This window comes from Barbus barbus (assembly GCF_936440315.1).
Source record: "Barbus barbus genome assembly, chromosome: 29".
NCBI classification, from domain to species: Eukaryota; Metazoa; Chordata; class Actinopteri; order Cypriniformes; family Cyprinidae; genus Barbus; species Barbus barbus.
The window spans coordinates 28,552,256-28,567,890 of NC_136757.1; the positions used below are offsets into that span (position 1 = coordinate 28,552,256).

A 15,635-nucleotide genomic window follows, 5' to 3' on the forward strand; every position below is an offset into this window, starting at 1 on the left:
TTTTTGGGAAATATAGAGCGACGACTAATATTTATATGCATTTTATTGTTATAAAGATCCATTGACTTGCATCGCAAGCTATCAGAATTTTATCTGAATTTTTGTCCATATAAATATGAGCATCTGCTTCAAACTGCATATTTTTGCACAGTTTGGGACTGAATAAAATTTAGATGTTTTTCATCCATATTCTCACTTTATTATACTATATGAGACAAAGGCCTGATGGATCAAATACGATACTCAACAAAAAGCACATATGCAAACTTTAAAATTTTTCTCTAATAGTTCACTCAGAAAAAAGGTACAAAAGTTGTCACTGGTGGTGGTACCTTTTAAAAAGGTTTTAAATGTACAATTATGGCACTAATATGTGCTTTTAAAGTACTTATATGCACCTTTAGGGGTAAATAAAGTACAAAGGTGTACCTATTTCAAAGATGGCACCCCAGTGACAGCTTTTGTACCTTTTTTTCTGAGAGTGTTCAATAAACTGTTCCATTTAGATTTTTCTATTATTTCACATGTCAGGCTTTACAGGGTCAGGGATATTTAGTCATTTCTGCAGGAAAATTACTGATTAAGAAAATATTAAGTGTAGGACACATTTAAACACCAGTCACTGGCATTCACACGTTCAGTAGACAAAAACACACGGCGAGAAACTGTGTCAGGAGGTCTAGTAGTGACTGTGAACGACCTACAGTCTCTAATCCAGGATCATCTGGTCTGAGAAGAAAGAGGTGAGCTTTAGAGAGAGACTTGAACAGTGATCGAAACCAACACAATTCTCTGAGCCACAGCTCTCCTAGTGCTGTCAAACAATTAATTGCATCCAAAATAAAAGTTTTTGTTTACATATGTGTGTGTACTGTGTATATTTATAATGTATATGCAAATACACACACATTCAGCATATATTTTGAGTATATATTTATATTCATATAAATTATATCATATATAAACGGAACATTATTCTTACATGCATGTGTGTGCATTTATATATACATGATAAATATACACAGTACACACACATATATTATGTAAACAAAAACTTGAATTTTGGATGCGATCAATCGCGATGAATCGTTCGACAGCACTAAAACAAACACATGTTGCTGTTGTTCGAATAAATGAGAAGATCTGAAGTCTAGAGGGGGCAGACAGACAGAGCTTACGGCTGGGCTTCAGAAGCTTCCCTTTCAAATCAAGTCTACTGAAAAACTCTGGTAAACAACGTCTCAGACTAGTATAAGAGACTTCAAACCCCTCACAGAGACATGTGGTATGAACCCTCAGGACAGAACACTGTATCAGACCCCGGCCCCGAGAAAACCAGACAGGGGCCACTATAGATCATCCTTTAAGAAACACATGCCATTCGGTATTACTTGCTACTTTGGGGTCTTATCAGCAAACGCATGCTTTTACTATGGATAAAATCTCATTAAATAATGGTAACAGTCATTTGGGCTTCATCAAAGTCTGTGAACACCAGCATTAAATCATCGACAGCAGACCCATAAAGAGCCATTAGAAAAGCATAAGTGACCCTAAATCAGATAACTGCACACAAACATACATTAAAAACAATCAGAACATAGTTTCCCTGAATCCTGTTTTGATTAAAACTCTGAATCTGTCCGTAATGAACACACAGGTACAGCGAGTCTCTTGCTTAAAGGCTTTTCATATGTAGGCTCTTTCTGATTTGTTATTGTTTTCTTTGTCATATCCAGTCAGAAATATATTGCATATTTAATAACTGCATGCTGTTGTTACCAACTTCAGAAGAAATGAGAGTCAAAATTGTGAAAGAATCTTCATTGAACATTCAGGTACTTTGTAAAGTTGGATTCAAACAGTATATAATATCATCTTTTGCTCTTTTTGCGTCCTAGTAGTTCAGATACGCTGTCAAATGTAAATATTAGCTTTTTCTTTCACTCTTTCTGAATGAATGCCAAACTTAAACTTTATTTTATTAATACTCTTTTCTTATAGTGTAGCTCTTATTTGAACTCAAATTTATTTGTATAGGGCTTTTCACAATACAGTTACAAAGCAGCTTTACAGAAAATCATTATGTTCATGTTTACAAATCTCTCAATTTCTTAATTAAGAATAATAATATATATAGTATATAATATAGTTACATTTTGTGAAAGTTTCTCTAAACATAATACAATAAATCAAATCAATAAATGTGACAAAGTATTTTAAAAAATAACTATTTTTGTGGAAATTAAAAAGTAATGTGTTACTTTGGTTACTTTAAAAAAGTCATCTGAATACACTTGTACCCCCAACACTGGTGGTATTATTTTGCTAAATAAATGAATAAAAAAAGGCAGTTGCTATATTGCTTTACGTGAATGCATAGATATATATCCAACTTACAAACTGCTGTTTGATAATAGCTTTTAAAAATTGTTGCAACCGATACAATCATGCAGCCAAGATTTGCTATATATATCGCTTAACATGAGTACACAATGTGAAATATATATGTAAATCTAACTTTTAATATATCCCTGGGTGATCATTTCAAATGTCTTTTTGTCATGTTCACATCTCATTTGTAAACATAAAGAGATTGTGTTAAAAGGAAGAGCCACAGCTGGACTTCATCTAAAGCTCATTTTGACTTGTGAAACACAACACAGCAGCGTTAGTGTCTGTCCTGCTTGAAATGCTTTTGCTGGTGTGATTCCGTGCTCTTTAACTCGAGTGAGTCTGCTCTTCTGTTATCTACAGCCCTGACGCCCTCTGACCTCTCTGTGTCCGACAGCTTTCTGAGACATGAGCCTCCTCTGAGAGACGGATGAATCCAGCGGCTGGTACAGACTCGCACGCACAGGAGACATGGGGAATGGGGAAAACTGGAGGTTTACTGGATTGGTTATGCACAATTGAGTTTTTCTTGTTTTTTTTTTTTTAATAAATGTTCAAATGTAAATGTATAAACTCTCTATACATTTCTAATACATTCTAACCTAAACTTTTGATGTTGAAAACAAAAATTGTTTTTTTTATGAATCAACTGACTTATACCATATACAGTATGCTACAGTTCAAAAGAGATCATAAAACATAAACTTATTTTCTTAATGAAATTATTACTTTTATTAAGAAAGGATGCATTAATGTGATCACAATTTTGCTTTTTTTGGTAAAACCTTAAAATAAAATACAATTTTCAAAATAATTTAGTAAATTGAACAAAGAAATATGCTTACGTGAACAAACTACATTTATACATATAATGGGTTGTTAAGATTTGTTAGGATTTTTTGTTGAATGAAATTCATCTTTTTATTCAAGGTCATCGCAATTTTGCACACTTAAGCCTCTTTTTCGGTAAAAATCTTTTTCAAATAATATGATATACTAAATATGAACTGAATAGATACATATAAACATCCATATCATTTAAAAGGGGTTAAGACTTGTCTTTATTATTGAATGAAATTAATATTTTTTTCCAAGGATGATTTAAATTTAGTAAACCAAAACAATTCATTCAATAAATGAAACCAAAAAGATGTGATGCGCAAGTGAATAAACTCAATATAAAAATATAATATGCATTACTTTAACCACAAACATAAATGCATGTAAATATTCTATCACCATATAAACTCCTCATAGTTGAGGTCTTATGGATGTGTTTTAGTAAGGGTTTCACTGGGGCCGGAGCCCTGGACATCAACTCATATCTGAGTCTCACACTTCATCTATCTGATGTATGTGAAGATCTCTGTGCCATCCTGATGCAATTCCTGAAAACATCCTTCAATCCTGGAAAAAAAATATTTTCCTCTACAGTGTTTCTGGAGATGGGTTTAATGTTACTAAATGTTTGGAAAACAACAGTAACTCCCCAGAGAAAGAATTTTACATGTTGTTTTTCATACAAAAGCTAAGTCTGTCCAGTCACAGTCACGGCTTCATCACAGTTTAAGACACAATGCAGCACATTCAGTCAAAAACATGCGAGCTGCTATTCCACTTAAGCACAAAGAGTGAAGTGGCCGCGCTCTCCAGCAGAGTTTCCATGGCGATGGTCAACTATGCCGCGCGTCTTGCCCTGCGCTTTCAATCTACCCAAAAGCACCCAGGATTCAGGCTTCCCGCAACTGCAGAAATAGGTCATACATTCATTAGGGTGGAGCGCAAACAAAATCACTTACACTGGAACTCCCACCACAACAATGGGACACACACTCATCAGATGACGGGCAGCTCTTTTATTCATAAGCTAATGAGAAACTAGGAGAAACAGCTCATTAGTGGAGAGCATCATGTTTACTATTGCTTAAACTAACAGTGAGTGTGTGTGTGTGTGTGTGTGTGTGTGTGTGTGTGTGTGTGTGCATGCTGAAGCTTAATTAAGTTATCAGACACACCGTTTACACCTGAAAACAGTTTACACCTGGAACAGTAAACAAGCAAAAAAAAAATGCCATAGTCACACAATAAATGAGGAACACAAGCCATATCCACCCACAACACTCTAGAAACAGCCTAGCAACCACCCACAACTCTCTAGAAAGTTTAGCAACCCCCAACTACACACTACATCCTACGAAAACCCTAGCAACACCCTAGCGACCACCTACAACACTCTAGAAACAGCCTAGCAACCCCTATTAAATGCACACTGCACCCAAGAAACAGCCTAGCAACAACCCTCAACACCCTAGAAACAACCTAGCAACAACCCTCAACACCCTACAAACGCCCTTGCAACCACGCACAACACCTTAGAAAGTCCAGCAACCCCCATGAACTACACACTACACCTTAGAAATGGCCTAGCAATGCTCTAGCGACCACCAACAACTCTCTAGAAAGTTTAGCAACCCAATTACACACTATATCCTAAATACAGCGTGACAATGCCCTGGCAACTACTCACAATGCCCATGAAACAACCTAGCAACACCCAAGTGGCCACCCACAACACCCTAGAAACAGCCTACCAATGTGCTAGCAACCACCCACAACACCATAGAAAGTCTAGAAACCCCCATGATCTACACAATACACCCTAGAACCAACCCAGCAACCACCCACAACACCCTAGAAACAATGCCCTAGCAACCACCCTCCACACCTTAGAAAGTCTAGCAACCACCATAAAATACACACTAAACCTTATAAACAGCCTAGCAACTCCGTAGCAACCACCCACAACACTGTAGAAAGTCTATAGCAGCCCCCATAAACTACACACTACACACTAGTAACGCCCTAGCAACCACACACAACAGCTTATGAAGTCTAGCAACTCCTATTAACTACATACTACATCTTAGAAACAGCCTAGCGACACCCTAGCAACCACCCACAACACTGTAGAAAGTCTATAGCAGCCCCCATAAACTACACACTACACACTAGTAACGCCCTAGCAACCACACACAACAGCTTATGAAGTCTAGCAACTCCTATTAACTACATACTACACCTTAGAAACAGCCTAGCGACGCCCTAGCAACCACCCACAACACTGTAGAAAGTTTAGCAACCCTCATCAACTACACACTACACCCTAACAATAAACCACAACACCCTAGACACCACCAACAGTACCCTGGCAACCACTCGGAACACCTAAACAACCACCCAACAATGCCCTACCACCTAGCTTAACTGCGAATAACATGCAATTAAGTGTCCAAAAACATTATATTCAGTTCACTCTTCAGTATTTTTGATTTAAAGTATATTATTTCCGTAATAAGCACTCTTTTTAAACTTGCACTTTTTTCACAAGAACACCCCTCACAAAGTGTGAGCATTGTGGTGGTGACATATAGAAAGTTTTCTTTGAAATTCAGACAATGAGACACACCAATTAAATGATGCATTACTACAGTTTACATCCAATACCATGTGTTCGTGCTACATTTACCCTCAGAACGAGTGGCAGGAACACACTGAGGAGCACAGCAGCGTCTGAACGGACAGTGAATGAGTGTTTGTGCTGAATGCTGATCGCCGTGTGTGTCTCGGTGAGGGGCTTTTCTGATTATCACTCATTCTAAACAGTCTGACGGCCAGCTGGCTGCACTTGTCCTCTATATGCACTAATGCCCAATTACTGCAGCTCTTCTCTTACAGCTCCCCCACCACACAGAGACCACTATCTCCTTCTCACACAAAACGCATCTGCCGCCAGGACAAAACAACCTGCCAACTGCAGATGCTCAACTTCATAATGCAGAACTCATCAAAGAGCCACTTGTTGCTTTGAATCATTTAATTACACACAATAATGAGAGCGCTGCTGGAGAGACTTCAGATTACGACTGCATATATAATAGTCTAAAGCTGTAAATTTTAGTAGTTGACATACTATATGTTAAAACAATGCTTTGTCTATTTTTTTTATGATTATTTATATCATGCACTTTTTATTAACCTGTATTAAATTAGAGGCTACATGGAATATTTGCACTTTCACTTATTAATTTGTCACACCATGCACAGGACTATTGAAGTTTAATTAATTAAAATGTGATGATAAATGGTGAAAAACTAACTATGTTACAGAAATGTTTATAAACTCTCTCTTATTCATTCATATACACTTTAGCATAAAACGTTGATCATGAAAAAAGTTGATGCATTAACTTCTTGTTTTCTATCATAACATTACTGTTCAAAAGCTTGGGGTCTGTTTTAATGTTTTAGGAAGAGGTCTCTCCTACTCACCAAGGCTGCATTTATTTGATCAAAAATATAGTAAAAACAGTTCATATTTTTTTACAATTTAAAGTAGTTGTTTTCTATGTGAATAATTGTTAAAATGTAATTTATTTCTGTTATGCGCAGCTGTATTTTCAGCATCATTACTCCAGTCTTCAGTGTCACATGATCTTCAGAAATCATTCTAATATACGGATTTGCTGCTCAAGAAGCATTTCTGATTATTATCAATGTTGAAAACAGTTGTGCTGCTGCATATTTTTGTGGAAACTCTATCTCAGTATTCTTTGATGCACAGAAAGTTCAAAAGAACAGCATTTATCAAATCTTTTGAAACATTATTAATCTTTACTGTCACTTTTGATCAATTTAATGCATTCTTGCTGAATGAAAGTATTAATTTCTTTAAAGATAAGTTACTGAAACCCAACATTTGAAGGGTAGTATATATAAAATTGTCACTGAACACTTCACACCGATTTTCTACTAGCAAAATGAAATAGAAAGAAACATCAAATATGAATATATCATAAAGTTGTGTCTTACCCAGTTTGAACATCAATGACAGCAGGGCTGCTCTTTTATATCGTAAATAGATCCGTCCAAGCTCCATGTCCTGAAGTGATGATTGACTTCCAGCCTCTAAACCCGCGGCTCCGCGCTGAACTCTCCCCGCATCATCGCGCTCTCATCCGGCGCGAGTCAACTTCTGTCTGTCCGCTGCTGACTTACTCTCCGCGGTATGATTGAAAACACGGCGTGGAGGTTTGCCAGGGCAATCCTTTATCCTGCTTTATCAAATCCTCGCCTGTTGGCTGTCAAATCTTCATCCTCTTCTCTGTCTGTATCTGTCACTCTCTCCCTCACTTTAATTGTCTTAGTCACCGAAGAACTCCACCCTCTCTCTCTCTCTCTCTCTCTCTCTCTCTCTGTATGTCTGAGTGCACGTCTCTCTCCCTCTCTCTCTCTCTCTCGGAGGCAGATGGCCAGTTCCTCCAAGCACATTTACGTGACCTTCATCACAGATGAGTGTTAGTCTAAGCTAATAGCAACTGTTAAACCGACAGCACTTGGATAGTTGACTTAATGTACTTTGTCAACTATCCAAATGCTGTTGAGTCACAGGTGAACAGGATTAAATAGATGCTACAATTGTTCACAATTTTATTCTATAACATTATTTTTTTATGTAGTTTCTCAACAAGAACGGTATGAAACATGCATGAATTGTAAGCATGAATAATAATAAAGATGCATGAATAATGATGATAATAATAAATGCATTAATTGGATGAAGTAAATATTTGAACCAAAGTTTCTGAAGTTAAGACCAGTGTTATTTTAGCATCACTCTGCTTTTATTTTAATTTTAGTTAAAGTTTAATTTTTTTTTTTTTTTTTTTTTATGTTTATATCATTTTTATTTTATTTAGTTTAGTTATCCATCAATGTCAAACTAAATGTAAATGCAAAATGCAAAATTTTTCAGTGAATACATACAGTATATTTATTTTTATCTATACCAACCCTGGTTAAGAGTAAAAAATTATCCAAAAAAGAAAGAAAGAAAGAAAGAAATATGTTTTTACACAATATTTGAACATGCAAAATATCTATTTTTCCTAGATGATAACTGAACAACACTTGCTCAATTAAACTTGACAAATGTGCGCAAACTACTATTTTAATCAATGGTTATTATAATATAAAAAAGATCAAATATAGTATTGTGCATGTCATTGTGAACACAGCTGCTGTCATATAAAACACATATTCACTCAGATCTGTTAGCTTTGACATTAAAGGGTTATTTCACCCAAAAAACAAAATTCTGTCATTTACTCCAAACCTGTTTTTTTTTTTTATTCTGCTGAACACAAAAAAATAAAAAATTTGAATAATGTGCATGTAACCAAACAGTTGTTGGTACTATAGTATTCTCTTTTTTTTCCCATACTACGGAAGACAATTGCTACAGTCAACTGTTTGTTTACCAACACTCATACCAAAATATCATCTTTTGTGTTTAACAGAGGTGGGAAATTCATTCATGATGACAGAATGTTCATTTCTTTGGTGAACAATCTCTTTTTTATAATAAGTGATTCCAGTGCTTTAACACAGGCCTGATCTCTGGGTGCTGCATGGGAACGAGAGCAGACGCTGGTTAATTAAACTCCTGGTGTAAATATACAGGTATACGCCACTCAAGCAGCACCGCAGGCCAGACTCCTCCTGCATTCCTCACGGGACCCTCATTAAACTCCAGCGGGGTGTTGCTCTGTTCTGATGGACTGAAAACGTTCCAGACATTTTATTCAAATGAGGGAGATTAAGAGCTTTAATACACATTCTTGTGCGTTTAACATGAAATGAAGTTTGCATAACACCTGTTCCTATACAACAGAAAAACCACATGAACCTGTTTTAAGCTTTTAGTCTATATAATAGCAATTTAATCAAATTTATAAATATCTGAATGCAATGCGATTAGATCAAGTGTGTTTTGACTTTTCTCCATCATGTTTAATGTCTGCTGTTGTTTTGATGTTTAGTATGAAGTCAGTTCTCCCCATATGGAGATGTAATAAACAGGACATATATTGCCCTATGATTGTGATATTGCCATATATGTTATAATGTGATACATACATCCGCTCTCACAGTCAAGATGACTCAGATCTGGGGATTCTGATCTACTATATGTTCAACTAGACTTAAAAACAGGGGTTATTGTGCTTTTGCGGTCATCGGTCCCAAGTTATGGAATAGCCTTCCGGTTTACATCAAACCTGCCCACACCCTGTCAATTTTTAAATCCCGCTTGAAAACGTACGTTTTTTCAGTGGCTTTCAATATCCCTTGATTCTCATCGGCATTTTACATCCTTTGATTCAAGCTTTTTTCCTCTATTTTACCTTTTTTCATAGGCTTTTCTTTTTTTATCATACTATTATTGTTCCTCTATTGTTTTAGATGTTTAAGACCCGGTTTCACAGACAGGGCTTAGCTTAAGCCAGGACTAGGCCTTAGTTAAATTAAGATATTTAAGCAGCTTTTATAAAAATGCTTTGGAAGAAAACGTTACAGGTGTGCATCATGAGACAGATTAGTGGCACTAATATATTTGAAGATATGTCAGAGCAAGGTGTTTTCAGTTGAGACCGCTCAAACATGCATTTTAGTCTTAAGCCTTGTCTGTGAAACCGGGGGGTATGTGTCTATATGTTTTTACTGTCTGTTTTCTTTTAGCTTTGGTAAAGCACTTTGGTCAACACCATCTTGTTTTTAAATGTGCTATACAAAAAAAAAAGTTGCATTGTATTGTAATGTATATAATTTTCACATATGTACATTCTCTGGGTTGATGAAGATATGTTTCTATGCATAGTCAAATCTGTAGATGTATCTATAAGATTTATTATATGTAGGAATACATATATCAACAATATATGTATTTTATTTTATGGAAATGTAAAATATGTCCATCTACTGTATACCGAGGGTCAAAATTGCACAGGTGTTCTGTTTGTAGTTCAATATTTGGACATGATAAAACTAAATCTATTGTTTTATTACTAATTTCTTTGTCAAATGTTTTGCAAAAGAGTGTTTGTGCATCTTTCCTTACAATAAATCACACTTGTTTTGATATTTTGCATGTAATTTTGGATATTTTTCTGTCCTTTTTGGGTCTTCTACATCTTCTGAAAACACAATGAAAACATCTTATATACATAACATTACTTTAAATACACAGCCCTGCAAAATATCAAATCTGCTAGCTGGAAAAAAGGGCCTACTATAACCTATTAATATAATTTAATTATGTGGAGTTCAAAAAAATATATAAATAAAACAAATATTCCATTGTTTTTCATAAAATAAGAATTTAAGGCCTCGGTAAAAAAAAAAAAAAAAACATTTTAAGTGAACATTGCCAGATTATCCAAAAATGATGTTTTGGTTTTTTTACTCAAAAATAGTGCAGAAGCTCAAAGAGGCCTAGGATCAATAATACATATAAAAAATACAAAACCTGCGCAAATTGGAAGAAAATAAGATTGAATCAACATTTGGTGATAATATAGTAATTTTTGACTGGGAGCATCAAATGAAAGCATTTTCAGCTCAGCACAAGGGATATTGATATTGACCCCTTTAAGAAGGTAATGGCGTGTGAGTGGATGTGAAGCGTGCTGTAATCCGTCTCATGTCGACTGCCTCACTCAGCACTACTACTGACTGATGTCATTATTACAGCATGATCTAAAGCTGAGCGAGGGAATAAACAGCAGTCAGGGGACGATGACTGATCTACACACACAGACTGAAGCAGTCGACCGGGTCACTGTTAGGAGTGAGTGAACGCAGAAAGAGTGTGAGATAGACATCTGCTCCCTAAATCCATCAGGTCTTCACTGAAAGTGACAGGAACACTTTTTCAGCATCTTATTTCTATTGCATCATATTTGTGTTCAAATGAACCATGTAAAATGTAAACCATTTTTTGTCGAGTTTCATATTTGATACATCAGGCTTTTATGGCTCATATATATGAAAAACACAAAAATAGGCAATTTGGTGGAGAGTGATGAAATTCTGATCCTTGTAATGTAAATCAATGAGATCTTTATTACAGTATACAGCAGATCACTCCATATCTCCCAAAAATATATCTTAGTAAGATGATATTTTTAATAGTTTAAGTTTATAAACAAAGGTTCCTCAAAAGCCTGATGATCATATTTATTCCTCACATTTGAACACGATTTCACGGAAAATCAAGGAAAGCAAAGCTGCTTCAGCCCAGTAAGTTTTCATCTGGAAATATTACCAACACAACAATATCTATGTTATTCTTAGCTTTACTTTATCAAATTCAGTAAAGATTTGACAGCAAAAAGACAGGTAAAGCACGAGCTGAAGGTGGACACTTGTACAATTAGACTAAAAGAGCTTTTACTGAATAAAAAAGTCTAAATTCAGACAGAAGGCATGTAGATTGTGTGTGACAGGTTCTTCAGCAAAGTTTTGATCATATTGATCATTTAGAGGCCTATCAAATATGATACAGTAGCTTTATAGGATTAAATATGACTTTATAAAGATTTGAGACTTTAACAAATGCATACAGCATCACTTCGTCTCCGAGACCCTCAAAAATCCTTCTAGAGAGACTTATAAAAAACCTTCTCTATGGACAAAATAAAAATGTGATATTTTCTCCTGAAACTGTTTCAATCATCTCCCAAAGACATTTCCACACAGATGTATCAGACAGAACAATGAAAACATCTTTGCACCGAGTATAAAGTGTGTCTTATCTCCAGCTCAACAGATTGATGTTGTTTCTTACCCCCCCGTATTTAAGCACTCAATCTCATCCCACGTGTTCGTCACTCTGAAGGAATTCCACAGCGATTACCAGTAAAACACGGCTGTTGCACCTCATTCATCATCTCTGGAGTTTCATATTATACATTATAAGCATGTGTGGAAACCAAAGCACAACTCACTATTTCAGACTTATAATGTGTTTACATCTATTTCATCTAAAAACTGAGTGAAAACTGTTTCGACACCTTTTTGTCTTTTTTTCAATGCAAAAAAAAAACTGATCTAGCTAATTTTACAGTTAAATACTGTTAAATGTGCAGTTTTTGGAATCAAAAAATAGCAAGTCGTCTCATAATTTACATTGAAAAAACAGATTGGCATTTTCAGAATCCATTTGATTTTTTCATTAAAAAAACAGTTTATTCTTTGTTTTTTCTTATCGCTTATGTACATTTGGGTTTTGTGTTACATGTAATGTTGTTAAAATAATGCATCATTTTAGTGCCATGACAGTGGTTTGTGTTTGTGTGTATGACAACTGCTATATTTTAGGCCTAGTATTTATGGTTGTGGTCAATATATTATAAACAGATTTTAGTACTTCAGTAGGTTGGTTTATCTTCATTTTCATTTATTTTATTTAATCAGGGACAATGCACATTAATAGTGCATACAATGGTTAAAAACTGGTTAATTTTCATCCGTAGTCCCTTTTGGCAGGTTGATGTTAAGAACAGGAAGAAAATATGAAAACTGAATATTAATACACCAAATTAAGAACAAGGAGAAAATATGAAAACAGAAGGGAAAAAAAAGAATATAATAACTATATATATATAAAACTAAGAATATTGAAACACAAAATTACAGACTACCATACCATATCCATAAATCATGTTAAATGATCGCAATTTTGACGGGTCAATAACCATATTTTCATCTTTTTCGAGAAACCAGTGTCCTGTTAAATGTTTTAATTCTCTCACTGGGAGTCTATTCCACTCATGTGTTCTTCTGAAAGCAAAAGATCTTCTTAATGGCATATTACAATCACCTCTAATACCGACACGTGTATACCGTCCTGCTATCTGATCAATGCAAGCCTTAAAAACAGGTGGAGCAAAACCATTTAAGATCTTAAAAATAAATACCAAAGCAGCAAATTGAATCAAATGTTCCCAACTTTAAATAGAAAAGTTAGTTAATATGCTACAATGGTGAAAACTGTTTGGTTTGTAAATCATTTCAACTGGTTTAAGAAAAGACCTACATTTTTGTGTCCATACAATATGAGCATTAATCACTGAATTCATGAATAGAACTGCTGCTTCGTTGGTCAAACTTCTGATAAATTCGCTCAATTAAATGTCACTATATTAATCAGTTACATGGGTTTTTTTTTTTTTTTACTAAAATATTACTATTCTGATAAAGTTCTGGCCCTTTTTTTTTGCATAAATTTCACATTTTTTTACATGAATGCGCTTTAGCTTTTTTATAGTACTCAACAAAAAGAGGTTTAACCGGCATAATCTGATTAACTCAGAAAGCAACAAAAGCAGCTGTTCATAATGAACAGCAGGGCAGTAGAGATGGACAGCATTGTGGTTTGGAGATTCAATGTAAAGAGCCATGGGAATAAACACAAACTGTTGAGTTTCTGAACTGCCCATCTCGTTTTCTTGACCAATTTGAAAGCTGTTGCTCAAATGGAGGAGATGTTTGTGATCATATGCTGCAGTTTATTCAGCCTGTGGTCTAATAATCTCTGAATCACAGTCCACTGGTGTTTCATACGGAAATATTGAGATTAACAGAGAAAATCAGCTTCTGAATGACTTCAGTGTTTATACAAACGCCTAACTCACTCCGAACAGAGCCGTGACTGTTTAAAAGACAATTAATATCCAGTAACATTACTGATTTAACTTTGAACTGAATTGAGCTAGATAACGACACTTACTTTGCAATATCATCACTGAATCAACATTGAATTAACTTGAGCTGAATAATGGCACTATTGTCTTCCGTAGTCGCTTTACAGATGAAATTTGTTCCATAACTGATTAATTTTACAACGTGTCTATCACTGTGAAGCTGCTTTGAAACCATCTGTATTGTATTAATGGTTATATAAATAAATGTGACTCTACTCGACTGTGACTCTAGACTGGTGTTATCCTGAGATATACTTCCACTGAGGCTGCAGTGAAGAATACAGATTTATCAACATTTTACTGACATAATCCCTGAACTTTAAGTAAAAACAGGATAACAAATTGGCATGGAAATGAACCGGACAGTGTTGGTATTTACTCACCATCATTTTGTTCCAAATGCGTTTCTTTTTGTCACTATAGAAACACGTTTTAGCAAAATCCTCTCGCGGCCTTTCTTCCACAGAATGGAAGCAGATGACCTTCATATCACTTCAAGTCTTCTAGACAAATATAAAGAACTTAAGTGAAGAACAGATCAGATTTTTGGGCTGATAATCACTGAAGTGTACATTTTATGGAATTGAAACAAATTTAACAAAAATTCCAAATGAATGAATATATTAATAATACAAATCACATATTATAATAATATAATATGCAAAAGTTGTAAATTAAAATAATGTTATAATAAAAATACAAATAAAATATAGTAAATAAAAATAAATGCATAAATAAATAAATGTCAACAATAATAGCTGCTTGGCTAAATTTTGTAATTCTAATATTTATTATAATATTTGAACATGCCATTTGACAATATGACTGATGTAAATCAGCAGGCAACATCATCACATCTGCAGCAATGGACGACTGTAGGAGACGATCACAGATCACATACACAATGTTATGAAAGACAGACTAAAGGAGCAAGAAAACATTCATCAATATCACAAAAACACTGTGTGTGCATATCACCGTATCATTGTGTGCATATAAGTTACATGCTCCAGGGATGAACTAATCTTGACTTACAAGCAACACTTTAATAACACAGAACATCCTTTAAAGAAACCTGTGCCACACAATTTCAAAGCCATCATTTTATCTGGTCTACGCATCAGTGCACAGAACTGAATAATCTATCAGCTAATCATCGCCCTCTTCTGGTAAGTGTTAATGATAACGTAACTGACCTTTCCATCTGACTATATGCACACGGATAGACCTTACATTCATGGGTGGACCTAGAAAATTATTTTTAGGGTGGCATGCGGACTGTGAGGGGTTTAAACACCAAACAAGCATTCAATCACCTACACCTAATCTATAGTATATCATCTAATATAGTATATCCATACCACGGGCGGTTCTAGGGCAAGTCGATTTCCTGTGCTCAGCCCAGAGACATCCATGTATGTGTCACAGGATACACTTATTAAATTCATATATTTAAAAGAGTCTTTTTCCAAAAAAATTGCATGTATGCAAATTGTATAATATCCAAGGTACACATTTCTAGTAATTGTGCAGTTAATTCTTATGTTGTATTTTCGGAAAGTTTTGGAATATGTGTCCTCTCTCCAAATTTCTCACTACCGAAACAGTAATAATAATTTTATTAGAAGTGTTATATTGACC

The 15,635-nt window shown here is 35.0% G+C and overlaps 2 protein-coding genes across 2 annotated transcripts in view; one reads left to right on the forward strand and one right to left on the reverse strand.

The window, feature by feature from the left end:
- LOC306849026 (protein crumbs homolog 2-like) overlaps window positions 1-7,578 on the reverse strand; it is a 37,077-nt gene extending 29,499 nt beyond the window's left edge. The window contains exon 1 of the mRNA XM_079383874.1: window positions 7,264-7,578. Coding sequence (XP_079240000.1) covers window positions 7,264-7,330 — 67 coding nt within the window. The 5' untranslated portion in view covers window positions 7,331-7,578. The remainder of the gene's footprint in view (window positions 1-7,263) is intronic.
- Window positions 1-15,635, forward strand: part of LOC306849892 (uncharacterized protein) — a gene marked incomplete at its 5' end in the record, with an annotated part of 704,045 nt that overhangs the window by 359,421 nt on the left and 328,989 nt on the right. The gene's annotated exons all lie outside the window — the stretch shown is intronic.